This window comes from Panthera pardus, unplaced genomic scaffold (assembly GCF_024362965.1).
Source record: "Panthera pardus isolate Hobbes unplaced genomic scaffold, ASM2436296v1 HiC_scaffold_11, whole genome shotgun sequence".
In the NCBI taxonomy this organism is placed as follows: domain Eukaryota; kingdom Metazoa; phylum Chordata; class Mammalia; order Carnivora; family Felidae; genus Panthera; species Panthera pardus.
In genome coordinates, this window is record NW_026526666.1 from 105,904,312 (window position 1) to 105,921,295 (window position 16,984).

Genomic DNA, 16,984 nt, shown 5'->3' on the forward strand with positions numbered 1-16,984 from the left:
ACACAGGAAGGGCCCTGCTGTGTGAACTCGGCTAGCCACAAGGCTGGCTCTTCTGCCTTGGTGCCTTCTCTATAGACTCTTCCTGATCTAGAAGGTTCTTGGGAGGCCTAGCCCAATGCCTGGAACATAGTAAGAGCTGGCTCAAGCATTAGTATTATTATGTTAATGACCATATCCCAGATGTGCAGCTCAAAAGGCTTCTCCTGTGGGTGTGGCTGGCGGTCACTTTAGGGAAGTGGTGGGGTTTCCAAAACAACCAGAAAAGGAAGTTACAGAGCTTGAGAAATCACCCCAAATTCCTGCCATCCTTGGCCCCCTTTCCACTCACTCTTGGTGACCCCACTGCCCAGTGGCCCCAAGACAGCAGTGAGACATGTCCTGTCTTGTGCCCCTCTGTGTTTCAAGTCTCTGGACACAGGGCCAAGAGACCCCGCCAGAGAAGACTGACAACAGCAGGTATGGGGGTTGTGGAAACCTGGAAGCCAGGCGGTGTGCAGAGTACTCCAGTCTATACGAGGTGTGGGACACCTGAGTGTACACAAGGAATAATGGTTGGCACTTGGGAGCCCAGGCAGATTACCAAGCACCCAACAGTGCACTGCCCGGGGGTTCCTCTACAGTGACCCGCATCAGCTTATTCAGAGATGTGTCCCAGGAGCCTGGCACACTATTGGGATACTTGACTCCTGGGTGGATTGGGGAAGGCCTGCAGCGAAGGTACAAAGTGGGCACTGTGGCCTCGGTCCCCTTCCTCCCTCCTGTCTGGGTCCTGCAGTGGTGGTGGGAAAGGGGGGAGGGGAGGACAGTGCTAGCCGGTCACCATACAGTGGCCCCTCTGACATCCCAAGCCTAGAGCCCCTGCAGTCCAAGTGGTGTGCAAGTCCCTGCCAGGCTGCTTGGGGTGGACGAGGCCCCTGGTAGCCGGCCCAGGCCGCCCCCTTCCAGCTGTCCTGGCAGGGAGGGGCCAGTGCTGCCGCAGCTGCTCACAACGAGTTTTGGTTCCCCAAACATGTTCCTTCTCCGCAGATTTATACCCTGTCAGTTACGGAATCCTAGGTGGGTGCTGTCACCACTCGCGGGGCCGAGGCCAGCCCACCCTAACCGCGGTGGTGGGGAGCTGGGACAGCCAGGGGGCAGGGGCAGGGGGTGCCAGCCCAGCGGACTGACGGACGAGTATCCGAAGCGGCGGGGTGACCGAGATCCAAGGTTCTTCCTCCCGGAGGCCGCCGTCGGGGTCGCGGCGGCCGAAGGCCCACCCCAGATCCCAGGCCCCCGACCCCAGCCCCGCCTTCCCCATCCCAGACCCAAGTCCTTGCCGGCCGAACCACGTGCGCGGGGGCGTGGCGCGGGGAGGGCGCATGCGCGGCGGGTGGCGCATGCGTGGCGCGGACGCGCACGCGTGCGCACTGGCTGTATTGCTGCTCGGCGGGCCGGCGCCGCGGTCCCGGCGGCCGTGGGGCGGGGGGCGGCCATGGGGCGGGGGGAGGCCGCGGCGCCGGGGGCCGGCTAGCGACGGCGAGCGGCGGCGGGGCGGCGGGGCCCGCGGGCTCGGCCCGGAGAGGGGACGGCCCCGCAGGCGCCCGGGGCAGCGAACGGTGAGTGCGCGCGGCCGCTCGGCCCTGCCCTCCGCCCGCGGTCGCCGCCGCCCGTGGTCGCGGGGCCGCCCGGAGGCCGGGGACCGGCGGGGGGAGGTGTTGGGGGCGCGATCCCGCCGGCCGACGGGGTGTGGGCCTGGGAGCGCGACCCCCGACTTGGCCCGCGACGACTGCCTCCTGAGTCGGCCCCTTGGCGGGCAGCCTGGCGGGTCGGCCCTCGCCGGCAGGTCGGGGTCACCGGAAAGCGCCCCGCACTCGGTGCCGGACACCCACCGGCGACCCGCGGCGGCTGGGACCCGCGGCGGCTGGAACCCGCGGGCGTCTCGGGCCGGGGTCGCTCCAAGCAAACGGATGCCTTTGCTTCTGAGTAACAGGTTACTTTTCCTTTCCCGTCTTGGGGCGCAACTGTCTCACGTGGAAGACTTCCTCATTCGTTTTGGGAATACGCCCTGGCTTTAACCAAGTGACTTGCTTTCCCATCTTTCCGGATGACGCCATTCAAGGACTCATTCCCCCAATTCCGCTTGCCCCCCGCACCTCCCCGTCCCCGGGCATTGCACACCCCGGGCCTTTCTTCACTGGGACCTTTGCCCCCGCCACCTGGCGACTTGAGGACAGGGACAGGTGCCAGTGCAGTGCCTAGCCCAGTGGCTCCGCTTGGAGGTGAGCCCTCCTGATGGGTCTGGGATTTTTGTTTTTGTTTTTAACTTGCCGGCGGGTCTGTGTTGCCAGCACAAAACCCGTGATGGTAGAGGTTCTCCCAGACGCTGGCCCAGCAGCAGTCAGTCCTTCCTTGGGCAGTGGAGGTGGCTGATAAGTAAAAGGGGAAACAGTTGATTTTATTGAGTTTACCACCTGAGAAAAGGTCGGTTTAACCTGTAGAATGAAGAGGCGGGTGTTTTATTATGGGAGTTGATGGCCCCACGTCTTTATTACCCAAATCACCACTTTTCTCAAAGCGTGGATGTTACAACAGCCAGAGGGAGCTTCAGGAAGCAGGCCCAGCTCCCAGGGGAGGGAATGTGCAGGGACAGTGCACTTAGACCTGCAGGGCTGCCTCCAGCAGGGTCACTGCCATCCTATTACACCTGTTGACGGCCGGGTGCAGCCGCCTGTCTATAAAAGCCCCCTTCGGGTCTCGAATCCTATTCAGTTTATGGGGTTTCACGTTAGGCTCTTGGTTCGTGTTCCCAGAGAACTTTCCAAAAAGTCTTTCTTGGACGGTCTGCTGCCAGAGCAAATACCCACTGTTACAACATCCTTGCCAGCCTGGGGCATTCTGTATGGAGGGAGAAGGGAGGGGCACTTTAATAGGTACTTATCGTCCAACTCAGTGTCATCCAGTGAGGATGGGCCTGTTTCTGCCACCATATACGCTTTCCTTTTCCATTCAGTATTTCCACAAATACGGATGGAGAGCTCACAGTGGACATCGTGTGGGTCGTGTGCGTCTGTGGGCGTGTGTGGGACTTGTGTCCTGGTTGCCTCAGGCATCTCGGTGTGTCCCCTCTCCACCATGTGTGGGTTCTGTGAATACTTTTCTAATAAAACGTCTCAATGCCGAAGTTGCTTTTTTTTAAAATTCCTTTTTAATGTTTATTGATCTTTGAGAGCGCGTGAGCGGGGGAGGGGCAGAGAGGAGACACAGAATCTGAAGCAGGCTCCAGGCCCTGAGCTGTCAGCACAGAGCCTGATGCGAGATCATGACCAGAGCCGAAGTCAGAGGCTTAACTGACAGCCACCCACATGCCGCCAAAGTTTTTTAAAATTAGATTCATGCTGGGGCACCTGGCTGGCTCAGTTGGGAGAAAATGTAACTCTTGATCTTGGGGTTGTGAGTTCAACCCCACATTGGATGTAGAGGTTACTTAAATAAAAATAAAAAAAATAAAATAAAATTAGATTCGTGTTGTCAAGAACTTGAATGAACTTGGAAGGAATTAGAATTTCATCCTTTTTTTTTTAATGTTTATTTAATTTTGAGAGAGAGTACTAGCAGGGGAGGGGCAGAGAGAGGAAGACACAGAATCCGAAACAGGCTCCAGGCTCTGAGCTGTCAGCACAGAGCCTGACGCAGGGCTCGAACCCACAAACTGTGAGATCATGACTTGAGCCGAAGAGGCTTAACTGACTGAGCTACCCAGGCGCCCCAGGATTTCATCCTTTTAAAACAGTTAAAACCAAACCAACCTGAATTAAATGAGAGTCCTGATTTATAATTGTCAAAAAATACTTAAATCTTAAAAGTTGGTTTTAATATTTAATATTATGTAAATTAGTTTATTGCTCAATCATCAAATTAGTCTTTGCAAGTAAATATTAATAGCTTCTAGACAATGAGTAATTTTTTTTTTAAATTTTATTTATTTTAGAGCGCATGAGCCGGGGGGAGAGAGAGAGACACACACACACACACACACACACACACACACACACACACACACACACACACACACGGAGGGAGAGGGAGAGAGAGAATCCCAAGCAGGCTTCACACTACTCTCAGAGCCTGACAAGGACTTGGACTTGATCCCACGACCCTGGGTCACAGCCTGAGCCAAAATCAAGAGTCAGACACTCAACCAACTGAGTTACGCACCCCAAAAATAGATGATTTTGAAATACATTTGTCTTTTGTGATTTTGATTGATTTCTTTTTTTTTTTTATTAAATGTTCGTTCTGAAATAATTATAGATTCACAGGAGGTTGTGAAAGTAGTACAGAGAGACCCTTGTAACCTTCTCCAGCTTCATTTAACATACCTGTAGTACAGTAATAACGAAAACTAGGAAATTGGCATTGGAAAAATAACGTTAGCTATACTACACTCCTAATTCAGATTTTACCAGTGTTTTATGTGTGTATAATTCTCTGCACTTTTACCCCATTTATACACAGGTGTACCTACAACCACAGTCGAGACTCAGAACTCTGTCAGTGAGGGATCCCCTGCTGCCCCCTGCCACGCTCACATTCCCGGCACCCTCCACTCTTCCCCTCCTCTGTGATTTCGTTATCTTGAGAATGTGTATGGGACCATTCAGTATGTCACGGATTGACTCGGCATAATGCCCCCGAGGTCCATCCGAACTGTTGCAGGCATTCATAGCCTGTCCCTGCTTGTATTTTACTGTGTGGATGGATGGTTGGCAGTTTGTTTAATTAACTAGCAGGAAGACGTGGGGGCGGCCGGTTGCAGTCTTTGGCTGTGGCCTGCAAAGTGGCTGTGGACAGATGATAAACACCAACTTGCAGTTGCTGGCTTGTATGGTTTTGTTTTTAAGATTTTATAAGAAACTGCCAGGCTTCCAGACTATACCTCCACGTTCCCACTGCAGTGCGTGAGTGCTGGTTTCTCTACAGTCTGGCCTTTGGTTGTCCTGGCCGACCTGGCAGGTGTGTAGGGACACGGTCCTTTGAATTTGCATTTCGGAGCAGCTGACGGTGTGGGTCTTTCACGTCTTGGTTACTGCGTGCGCATCCTCTGTTTAATCTTTTTTGCCCATTTTCTAATTGGAATCCTGGGTTTTTTACTGTGGCATTTTGAGATCTCTTTACATATTCTAGATAGAAAACCTTTGTTGGATATCTGGTTTCCAGATACTTTCTCCCGGTCTGCAGCTTGTTGTTTTTATTCTTTTAATAGGGTCTTCCACAGAGCAAGCTTCTCATTTTAATTAAGTCCAATGTATTGTTTTTTGTTGTTTTTTTACCTTTTATGGACTGCTTTTTATATTACGTATAACAAATTCTCTCTAGTCCTAGGTTCTAAAAACTTCCTCCTGTGTTTCTTTTCCTCCTTCCCGTCTTCCCTCTTTCCTTCCTTCCTTCCCTCCCTCCTTCCTTCCATCCCTTTTTTTTTTTTAATTTTTTTAACGTTTGTTTATTTTTGAGACAGAGAGAGAGCATGAACGGGGGAGGGGCAGAGAGAGAGGGAGACACAGAATCGGAAGCAGACTCCAGGCTCTGAGCCATCAGCCCAGAGCCCGATGCGGGGTTCGAACTCACGGACCGCGAGATCGTGACCTGAGCTGAAGTCGGACGCTTAACCGACTGAGCCACCCAGGCGCCCCCCTTCCATCCCTTTTTTAATAGGCTTCACACCCAGGACAGAGCCCGACTCAGGGCATGAACTCATGACCCTGACATCAAGACCTGAGCTGAGCTCAAGAGTCAGACACTTAACCAACTGAGCCACCAGGTGCCCCTCTTTTTTTTTTTTTATTAAATTTTTTTTTAATGTTTTTATTTATTTTTGAGACTGAGACAAGGCATGAGCAGGGGAGGGGCAGAGAGAGGGAGACACTGAATCTGAAGCAGGCTCCAGGCTCTGAGCTGTCAGCACAGAGCCTGATGCAGGGCTCGAACTCACACATTATGAGATCATGACCGGAGCTGAAGTGGGACGCTCAACCGACTGAGCCACCCAGGCGTCCCCTTTTTTTCTTTCTTTTTTTTTTTTTTTTAAGGTTTTATTTTTTAAGTATCTCTCCACCCAACATGGGGCTTGAACTCACAACTCTGAGACCAAGAGTCACATGCTCCACCGACTGAGGCAGCCAGGTGTCCCTCTCCTACATTTTCTAATGAAAGCTTTATAGTTTGTGTCTTACACTTGATACAGTCCATTTTTATTTGTTTTCAGTTAATTTTTGTTTAAGGTGTGAAGTTCAGGTTGAGGTTCACTTTTGTTTCCCCAGCTTTATTGAGAAGTAATTGACATATGTCACCATGTAAGTTTAAGGCGGACAGCATTTGTTGGGTACGAAGTGTTGCCCTAAGACTCAGTGTCGTAGAATTCTAGAGCTGCAAGTGGGAGCTGAGATAGCACGATCTGCACATTTGGCTGTAGAGGGGACTGGAGTCGGCACTTGTCCCACGGACAGCTGAGGAGCTGGTGGGAAGTGATTTTGACCTGGTGGAAGCAGCTTGGAAGGCCATGCACCGCATGCTGGACAACGACCTTCGTCATGATTCATGGATCATCCCTTCCCAACGGGTCTCGGTGCTTGGGGAGGAGCCCTTTATTTGGCTTTTTTTTTTTTAATGTTTATTTTTGACAGAGGGAGCACAAGCGGGACAGTGGCAGAGAGGGACAAAGGATCCAAAGCAGGCTCTACACTGACAGCAGCGAGCCCAATGTGGGGCTCAAACTGCAAGATCGTAAGCTGAGCCTAAGTCAGACGCTTAACCGACTGAGCCACCCAGGTGTCCCTTGACTTCTCAACTAATAAAACTTATAAATTAAGCTTTCAGCATTGATTACAGACCTGACATTCCCCTCTGCCATTTAAATGAGAATTACCCAGAATGATTTGTTCCTTTGAATATGGTACCCATGATGGCAAACAAAATATGTAAGAATCCGGTGATTATAAAATTCACTACAAGCCTTTCAAAAATATCAGCCTTGTAGGGGTTAATTTATTTATCTTCTCAGGGCCATAGTAAGCTTACTAGGTAGTTCTTTCTATGCCTCCCTGGAGCGATAGTTTTCCACGTCCTAGGATTATGGCCTTCCTTGCCCAGCTCACAGTGCGGGGTCACCGTAAGGATGCGTGACGCTGGGGACCATGTGTGTCCCCCTGGTGACCGTAGCTGCAGAGCCCCGTGTGGAGCATTTGCATTATTGTTTAATACTGTTTGCTGAACTTCTCTTCAGTGGGGCTTTTTAAGGCGTTGCTTCCTTACCCACGGCCGCCAGCTCCTTGCAGCCTGCTGCAGTGTCCCCAAGCGTGCTCTTCGATATGTGTTTGAACAGAGTTTTGGGCCCATTCCCTGCAGCCGCCCGCTTACCTCATGTGTTCCTGGAGACCGACGTGTGCTCTGCATGGTCGTTTAGGAAGGACGTCAGGGGCGCGGACCAGGAGCTGGCTCTGCAGGGTCCTCTCTCCTCTAGGACCCTGGGCCCCTCTTGTGGGCCCCCCTGCCGTGTTGGGTCCCGTTCTGTAGGCACTGTGGTTGTCAGCAGGGGCTTAGGAGTATGGGCCCGGATGCCAGCTCCGCCCCGTCCGAGCCGTGTGACCCTGGACTGCAGTGTCCTAGACGCTCCCTGTGCGGCTCATTGTGAGGGGGAGTCAGGCGATGGCACCTGAGCCCCCGGCCGGGGCCTGCCAGGGTGGGCACTGGGCCTGGCCAAGGGCCCTGGTTCCCCTGGTTGTGCTCCTGCTGTCCGTCGGTCGTCCCGGTTTCGGGTGACTGTCCGCATTCCTGCAACCGTTCCTGCTTCTGCTGCTTCGTCTCCGGGCAGCTCGAGGGAGGCACGGGCGCACGGGGCCTGGCTCGGCCTTATCTAGACGCTTCCCTCCTCCTGAGCTGGCGGTGAGACGTATTTTACCGTGTTCACCCTTGTCTGTGTCACAGCCGGCTTCGGTGTCATTTGTCAACCCTTTTTTTCTCAGACATCGTTTGTTCCCACAATGGTAATGATTTCCTTTCAAAGCTTACGACTCGTTACAACTTGCCTAGTAGGTTCCTTTAACTGCTTCTTTTGCCCTTTCTTCACCGCAGGTGGTTCTGAGTCCCACACCTTGTGGGGCATTTCGGGCACCCCTGCCCTGATTTTGTACATTAGAGGAGAGCAGCGGTTTGTTTTCCCCATCAGGGTGGCGGGATGAGGCTGCCACACGCCTCTTGGTAACAGCTCACGATGGATTTTTTCCCCTCCTTTGCTGAGGTTTTATTAGTAAAAAATGTTAATTTTGTTTTAAATTTTTTTTTAATGTTTATTTATTTTTGAGAAAGACAGAGTGCGAGCAGGGGAGGGGTAGAGAGAGAAGGAGACACAGGATCCGAAGCAGGCTCCAGGCTCCGAGCTGTCAGCACAGAGCCCGACGCGGGGCTCGAACCCGCGCACCATGAGACCGTGACCCGGGTGGAAGTCGGACACTTAACAGACTGAGCCCCCAGGCTCCCCAACGAGAGTTATCTGAGCCCCGTATCTGAGCTTCCACGTCTTCACAGGGAAGAAAGCACTCCAGGGCACAAATTGTTTTCGCAGAGTTCTATACGTTTTACATCTTGTAAAAGCTCAAAAGATGAGAGATCAGCACATAGGCCAGCATCCCGAGCTGTATCGTGAAGGAATTCAGGGGCAGGAGCTTTGCTCGATGTCTCCAGGGCAAGATGGTTTTCCTTCAGGCTGCTCTCTCACGAGGCACAGGCACAGTGTGCACGTGAGCCATAAACCAGGCCTTGGGTTCGAACAAAGTTTACGTGCAGTCTCGCTGACTTAGAAATCTAAAGTGGAGCCCCTCGTATGCGAGGCCCGTAGAGAGTTTCTCTCTCATCGTAGCTGACGCACGATGTTATATTAATTTCAGACGTACAACGCCGATTCGACAATGTACGTTACTCAGTGTTGACTATGGTAGAGGCAGCCTCCGTCTGTCCCTGTACAACGTTATTGCAGAATTACTGACTTTTTTTCCCATGCTGTCCTTCTTCGTCCCTGACTTGTTTACTTGATAACTGGAAGTTTGTACCTCTTAATCCCCTTTACCTGTTCCATCCGTCCCCACACCCACTGGCCACATAGCAACCACTCGTTTGTCCTCCATACGTGAAAGTGTTTTTTGTTCGTTTGTTTTGTTTAGATTCCACCTTAAGCAAGAGTATACGGTATTTGTCTTTCTCTGACTTATTTCACTTAGCAAAATACTCTAGCTCCATCCATGTCGTCACACATGGCAAGGTCTGATCCTTCGTTGTTGTTTGAAGCGTTTATTTTATTTTGTTCATTTTTTAAGTAAGCTCTACACCCAGCGTGGGGCTTGAACTCATGAACCAGAGACCGAGAGTCACACGCCCTACCGACCCAACCAGTCAGGCGCCCCAAGATCTGATCCTTTTTTTTGACTAATACCCTTGTATGTTCCACATCTTCGTCATTCATTGTCCTGTGGATGGACACTTGGGCTGCTCCCGTATCTTGGCTGTTGTAAGTGGTGCTGCGTACACGTAGGGGTGCGGTTCTCTGTCCATGTTTTAATCAGAGTGGTTTTTTTTTTTTTCTGTTGAGTTGTATAAGTTCTTTATATATTATGGATATTAATTCCTTATCAGATATATCGGTCACAGATATCTCCTTTCATTCACTAGTTGCCCTTTTGTTTTGCTGATGATGTCCTTTGCTGTGAAAAAGCTTTTTCCTTTGGTATAGACTCAGTGGTTTATTTTAGCTTTTGTTTCCCTTGCCTCAGGAGACATAAATATGTTGCTAAGGGTGATGTCCCAGAGATTACTGTCTGTGTTTTCTTTTAGGAGTTTGTTTTTTTTTTTGGTTTCAGTTCTCACATTTAGGTCTTCAATGAATTTTGAGTTTATTTTTGTGTATGATTTAAGAAAGTGGTCCAGTTTCATTCTTTCGCATGTAGCTGTCCGGTTCTACCAACACTATTTATTGAAAAGGCTGTCTTTTCCCCATTGTATATTCTTGCTTCCTTTGTCATAGATCAATTGACAGTATGGGTGTGGGTTTATTTCTGGGCTCTCTATCCTGTTCCATTGGTCTGTGTATCTGTTTACGTGCCAGTACCATATTGTTTTGATCACTGTAGCTTTGTAGTGTCGTTTGAAGTCTCAGATTGTGATGCCTCCAGCTTTGTTCTTCTCGAGATTACTTTGGCTGTGGCAGGTCTTTAGTGGTTCCATATAAATTTTAGGATTATTTGTTCTAGTTCTCTGAAAAATACTATTAGTATTTTGATAGGGATTGCATTAAATCTGTAGATTGCTGTGGGTAGTATGAACATTTTAACAATATTCTTCCATGAACATGGTATATCTTTCTATTTGTGTCATCTTTGATTTCTTTCATCAGTGTTTTATAGTTTTCAGAGTACAGATATTTTACCTCCTTGGTTAAATGGGATGGTCAAAATGGATTTTTAAATTTTTTCTTAATCTTTGTTTATTTTTGAGAGAGAGAGAGAGAGAGACAGAGTGTGAGCAAGGGAGGAGCAGAGAGAGAGGGAGACACAGAATCCGAAACAGACTCCAGGCTCCGAGCTGTCAGCCCAGAGCCTGATGCAGGGCGTGAACTCACCGGCGATGAGATCACGACCTCTGCTGAAGTCGGACGCCCAACTGACTGAGCCCCCCAAGGGTCCCCCTTTAGACAGTTCTTAATGTAATAAGGAGGTAAACACATGCATGTGGTTTTTTTCCACATACTGAGCCAAACTCTGCCATCTTGTATCTCTTACCAGCATCTCCTGGCACCTTTTTGGGTCCTGCATGGCCTTTCTGTCCTCACCTCCCGGCACTTGGCGCCACCCCCCAGCTCTGCATCCTGAAACCCTTGCTGCTCTTGGGTCTCTTGCCCACCCACCCCCGGGGAGCCCATCCAATTCCGTGGTTGTAAGCGTTCACCAGGTGCTGACGGAACCCAGATCTCTGTGCCCAGACCAGCCTGTCCCCTGAGCTCTGGCCTTCAACGTGTAGCCTGCTTGGCTGGTAATAGCCATGCGAATTCGGTGAGGCACTTTTCAACGTTTTTTATTTATTTTTGGGACAGAGAGAGACAGAGCATGAACGGGGGAGGGTCAGAGAGAGAGGGAGACACAGAATCAGAAGCAGGCTCCAGGCTCTGAGCCATCAGCCCAGAGCCCGACGCGGGGCTCGAACTCACGGACCGCGAGATCGCGACCTGGCTGAAGTCGGACGCTTAACCGACTGCGCCACCCAGGCGCCCCAACTTTTCAAAAGGCCCTTAGAACCCTCAGTAAAATAGGATTTCTGTAGCTTCCATCATCAGACGGGGAGGGAAGACAGGCCACAAATGAGAGAGCAACGTGAGGGCAGGTAGTGACAACCACAGAGACAAGGAAATGAGCGTGGGGGAATATGGAAGTCTTGAGAAAGTGGCATTTGAGCAAAGATCTCAGTGGCGGCTTATTTCCAGCTTCAGGGCATCGCAAGTAGGGTCCCACACAAGTCTTTGTGTGGACCCACGCTTTCGTTTCTCTTGGCGACGCCCAGGAGCGGAGAGGCAGGAGCCTGTGGCGGATGTACCGACTCCGTTCCCAGCAGCGGTGTGGGCGACACTTGCCGTGGTCAGTCGGCCTTCTCACTTCCTCAGCCGGTCCAGCAGTGTCACGTGCTTTCCTACTGTGGCTCGAACTCGTGTTTCCGCGATGGCTGATGCCCTCGGGCATCCTTTCATGTGCTTCTTCCCAGTTGATACGTCTTCTTTGGGGAACTTGCCCAAAGTTGGGATCTTTTGCCCATTTTCTTTCAGTTTTTATAATCCTTTATGCATTCTGGATGCGAGGCTTTTGTAACATATGTGTGTAGCAACCTGTAGCTTCTATTTTCATTTTCTGAACAGTTATTTTAAGAAGGGTAAAAGATTTTAATTGTAATGAATTTGTCAGGTCTTTTTCTTTGATACTTTGTGATCTTTGATTTAAGGAACTTTTTGCCAGATCCAGGGCCACTAAGATTTTCTTCAGTGTAAAAGTTGTGTAGTTTTGATTCTTACGTTTAGGTGTATAATCCATGTTGTGTTAACCTTTGTCCAGGCACACTTCGGAGATACTGTGGGCTGGGGTCCACTGCAGTAAGGCAGATCCTGCAATAAAGTGAGTCAAATGAATCTTTTTGGTTTCCCAGTGCACGTAAAATTTATGTTGATAGTGTATTGTAGTTTCTGAAGTGTGAAGTGTCTAAAAAAACAATGTACACACCTCAATTTAAAAATACTTTTCTTGCTGAGGCACCCGGCATGGCTCACTTGGTTAAGCGTCCGACTTCGGCTCAGGTCATGAACTCACGGTTCCTGGGTTGGAGCCCCGCATCAGGCTCTGTGCTGTCAGCCTGGAGCCTGGAGCCTGCTTCGGATTCCGTGTCTCCCTCTCTCTCTGTTCCTCCCCAGCTCACGCTCTGCTTGTCTGTCTCTTTCTCTCTCTCAAAAATAAAGGTTAAAAAAATATTTTTAAATAAAAATAGATATTGGTAAAAATGCTAACCATCATGTGAGCTCAAGGGACAGCTGCTGACTGGGCACTGTGGCGGGTGCCGAAGGCTGGCGTGGCCGTGGCGATTTCTTAAAATAAGACAACAATCAGCTTTCTGCACTGATTAACTTTTCCTTTCAAGGATGATTTCTCTGCAGTACGTGTTGCTGTTTGATAGCATTTTACCCACAGAACAACTTTTAAAATTGGAGCCCATCCCCTCTCACCCTCCTGCTGCTTTATCAACGAAGTGTATGTCATACTCTATTTTTAATGTTTATTTATTTTTGAGAGGGAGAGAGCACATGTGCGAGTGAGCAGGGGAGGGGGCAGAGAAAGAGAGAGACAGGGATCCAAAAGGGGCTCCGCGTTGACGGCAGACGGCTCAGTGCGAGGCTTGGACCCACGAGCCGTGAGATCATGACCTGAGCCAGAGTCAGACGTTTAACCGACTGGGCCACCCAGGTGCCCCAAGTGTACGTCATATTCTAAATCCTTTTGCACTTCAGTCTTCATGGCGTCTCCACCAGGAGTAGATTCCAGCTCAAGAAGTCACTTTCTTTGCTCGTTTGTAAGAAACAGATCCTCATCCATTCAGGCTTTATCCCAAGACCACAGCGATGCAGTCACCTCTTCAGACCACGCTTCCGATCGTGGTCCCCCTGCTGCTTCTACACACCTGCATCCTTCCTCCCCTGATGGCTGGACCCCCTGAAAGTCCTCCATGAGTGCGGGAGTCCACTCCTTCCAAACTCCCATTCGTGTTGGTATTTTGTCCTCTTCCCACGAATCACAAGTGTTAATGGCATGTGGGATGGTGAACTGGTGAATCCTTTCCAGAAAGTTTTCAGTTGACTTTGCCCACACCCGTTAGAGGAATCACTATCCGCGGCAGCTAGAGCCTTGTGAGATGCGTTTCTGTAATAATAAGGCTTGAAAGTTGAAATTATGCCTTAATCCAGGGGCTGCAGGATGGCTGTGGTGTTAGCAGGCATCGAAACACCCTTAACCTTGCTGTACGTCTCCCTCAAAGCTCTGGGGTGAGCAGGTGCACTCTCAGCAGTAATTTTTTTTTTAATTATTTTTTTTAATCTTTATTTATTTTTGAGAGAGAGAGACACACACACAGAGCACGAGAGAGAAGGAGACACAGAATCCAAAGCAGGCTCCAGGCTCCGAGCTGTCAGCACAGAGCCCGACGTGGGGCTCGAACCCATGAACCGCGAGCGAGATCATGACCTCAGCCGAAGTCGGACGCTTAACCGACTGAGCCACCCAGGCGCCCCTGTCAGCAGTAATATTTTGAAAGGAGTCTTTTTTTTCCTGAACAGTAGATCTCGACAGTGGGCTTAACATATGTAGTCAACCATGTTGTAAACAGATGACCGTCACCCGGCTTTGTTGTTTCTTTTCTGGAGTGGAGGCAGAGTAGACTTAGCATAATTCTTTCGGGCCCAAGGATTTTCTCCATGGCCACTGAGCATTGACTTCAACCCAAAGTCACCAGCCGTGTTACACTGGTGAGAGAGTCAGCCTGTCCTTTGAAGCTTTGAAGCCAGGCGCTGACTTCTCCTCTCCAGCTACGACTGTCCTCAGTGGCATCTCCTAAATAAGGCTGCTGCACCGACGTCGACAGTGTGTAGCTTGGCACAGCAGCCTGATTAACGACCTCAGCCCGATCTGGAGAACTCGCTCCAGCTTCTGCAGTGGCACCTGCCGCTCTTCACCTGCAGGCTCACGGAAGGCAGGCAGCTTCTCTCCTCAACCCTCATGAACCAACCCCGCTGCCTGCCAGCTCACCCTGTGCAGCTTCCTTGCCTCCCTCAGCCCCCACAGACTTGAGGAGAGTCGGGGCCTTGCTGTGGATCAGACTGCGGTTTGAGGGTGTGTTGTGGCTGGTTTGAGCCGCAAAAAGGCCGTTTTGCTTTCTCGTCTCCGTGTGTTCGTCCACTGGAGCGCGCTTTTAATGCCCTTCGGGATCTCTTCCTTTGTGGCCACGGCTCCGCTGTTTGGGGCCAGAGGCCTAGCTGTCAGCCTGTCTCGGTTTTCAATGCGCCTTCTCACCGAGCTTGGTCATTTCTAGCTTCGATTTAAAGTGACCCTTGATCTCAGAGTTGTGAGTTCAGGCCCCACTCTGGGCGGAGCCTACTTAAAACAAACAGACGTTTGACTTCTTTCACTTGGACACCCAGAGGCGATTGTGGGGTTATTGATTGGCCCATTGACAACATTGTTGTGTCTCAGGGCAGGGAGGCCTGAGGAGAGGGGGAGAGACGGGGGAGCCAGCCAGTCAGTGGGGCCTTCAGGACACGCACAGCACTCATCTCTCCAGTTTGCTGTCTTAGGTGGGCGCAGGGTCGCGGTGCCCCAAGAGACTTCTAATTGTAATCTCAGGGATCACTGAGCACCATGACGAGTACGGTAATAGAGAAAAAGTTTGAAACATGCGAGAATTACCAAAAGGTGGCTCAGAGACACAAGGTAAGCCGGTGCTCGTGGAACGTGGTGCCCGGAGACTTGCTCGCCACAGGGTCACCGCAGACCTTCAGCTTGTAAGAAACGCAGTGTGTGCAAAGCACAACAAAGCCAAGTACTATGAAATGACTTACGCCTGTATGTGGTGTGAGGAAAGAACTTAACGTTATTCTCTTAGACGTGGCTATCAAGTTTTTCTAGAACTATTTGAAGAAACGATCTCTCTGTCGAATCACCTTGACCCTTCTGTCGGACATCCTTTGCTTGTGGTTCAGCCAGTGGAGCAGGCGACTCTTGACCTCAAGGTGATGAGCTGCGGCCCCGTGTCGGGTGTAGAGATCACTTGATTACAAATAAGTAAGCACATTTTTGAAAAGAGAAAAGAAAATCCATTGATGGTATCCGTGTGAGGGCGTCATTGTGGACCCTCTTCTGTTCCTTCAGTGTGTGTCTGTGTCAGTACCACGCGGTCTGGTTACGGTACCGACCGCGAAGCCGGGCAGTGTGCTTTTCCAGTCTTCTCGTTATTCCAGGTCCTCCACATTTGCATTTGAGTTTTAGAATCAGTTTGCCATTTTCTTTGGAAAAGTCTGCTGGGTTTTTGTGTGTGGGAATTGAGAAGAGTCTATATGCCGGTTTGAGGAGACCTTCACCTTCTCCAGTCTGGGAACACGGCGCGTCTCTCCCGTTACGTGCCTCCTTCACTTCTGTCAGCAGCGTTTTGTAATTTTCAGTGCACAGGGTTTGCACCTTTTACTGTTATTGAGGTGTAAGTGGCACGTAACCAACTAGTTTCAGGTGTACAACGTAACGATTCGGTATCTATATGTGGCGCAGTGACCACTACAGGGAGTCTAGTTAACATCCCTCCCCACACACAGTTCCAGACTGTTTCCTTATGATGGCAGCTTGTAAGCTCTTTTCTCTTAGCAACGTTCAAACGTCCGCTCTTACTGTTAGCGAAAAGTCTCCTTGCTGTATGTTACATCTCGTGACCTAGAACTCAAATTAGGTTTTGTACTTTTTTTGTCGACCATATCCCTCCATATCTTGTATTTCAATGCTATCGTAAACGGTGTTTTTAAATTTCGATTTCTTATTGTTTGTTGCTAGTACACAGAAATATAGTTGACATTTGTATATTGATTTTTTTCTTCTGTAACCTTGCTAATAAACTCAGTTATTAGATGTAGTCACTCTTTTTGTAGATTCCTTATGATTTTCTACGTAGAAGATCATGTCATCTGACAGTACAGGTTTTTTTAAAAGTAGTCTCTGCACCCAGTGTGGGGCTTAAACTTACGACCCCGAGATCAAGAGTCACACGCTCCACCGACTGAGCCAGCCAGGCACCCCTGACGGTAGAGTTTTACTCGTTTCTTTTTTTTCTTTATGCCTTGTACTTTGTTTTCCTGCCATATTACACTGGCTGTGGCCTCCAGTACAGTATCGAATAGGAGTGGTTATACCAGACATGTTTTTGTAAGTTTTGGTTTTCATCAGAGATTTTTTTCGAGGCGCCTGGGTGGCTCAGTTGGTCGGGCGTCCGACTTCGGCCCAGGTCATGATCTCACGGATCGTGGGTCCGAGCCCTGCATCGGGCTCTGTGCCGACAGCTCAGAGCCTGGAGCCTGCTTTGAATTCTGTGTCTCCCTCTCTCTCTGCCCCTTCCCTACTCACACTCCATCTCTCTCTGTCTCTCAAAAATTAATAAACATTGAAAAAGCAATTAAAAAAATTTTTTTTTTCATATATTTGGATAAAACATCAGTGTTTCTCAAGCTAGGAGGATATTAATCTACTAGGGTAGTGTTGTCAACTCCAGCTAAAATTCAGAATCACTTGCGGAGGTGATGCCAGGGCATCTGTGTGACTCAGTCCATTAAGCATCCAGTCTCGATTTCGGCTCAGGTCACGATCCCAGGGCTGTGCGTGGGAGCCCCCAGGTCAGGCTG

The 16,984-nt window shown here is 50.0% G+C and overlaps 1 protein-coding gene across 3 annotated transcripts in view; it reads left to right on the forward strand.

Annotated features, from left to right (window-relative positions):
- The first annotated feature begins 360 nt into the window (after positions 1 to 360).
- Positions 361 to 16,984, forward strand: part of NADK (NAD kinase) — a 31,567-nt gene continuing 14,943 nt past the window's right edge. Inside the window, exons 1-2 of one of the 3 annotated variants that reach the window (XM_019461109.2) lie at positions 1,427 to 1,595; positions 12,120 to 12,179. Coding sequence is in view for 1 of the 3 variants with exons in the window: in XM_019461107.2 (XP_019316652.2) it covers positions 374 to 456 (83 nt within the window). In the remaining 2 variants the exon portion in view is untranslated. Of the gene's footprint in view, positions 457 to 1,426; positions 1,596 to 12,119; positions 12,180 to 16,984 lie in introns of those variants that run through there. The other 2 variants (XM_019461107.2, XM_019461108.2) reach the window with 2 other exon arrangements.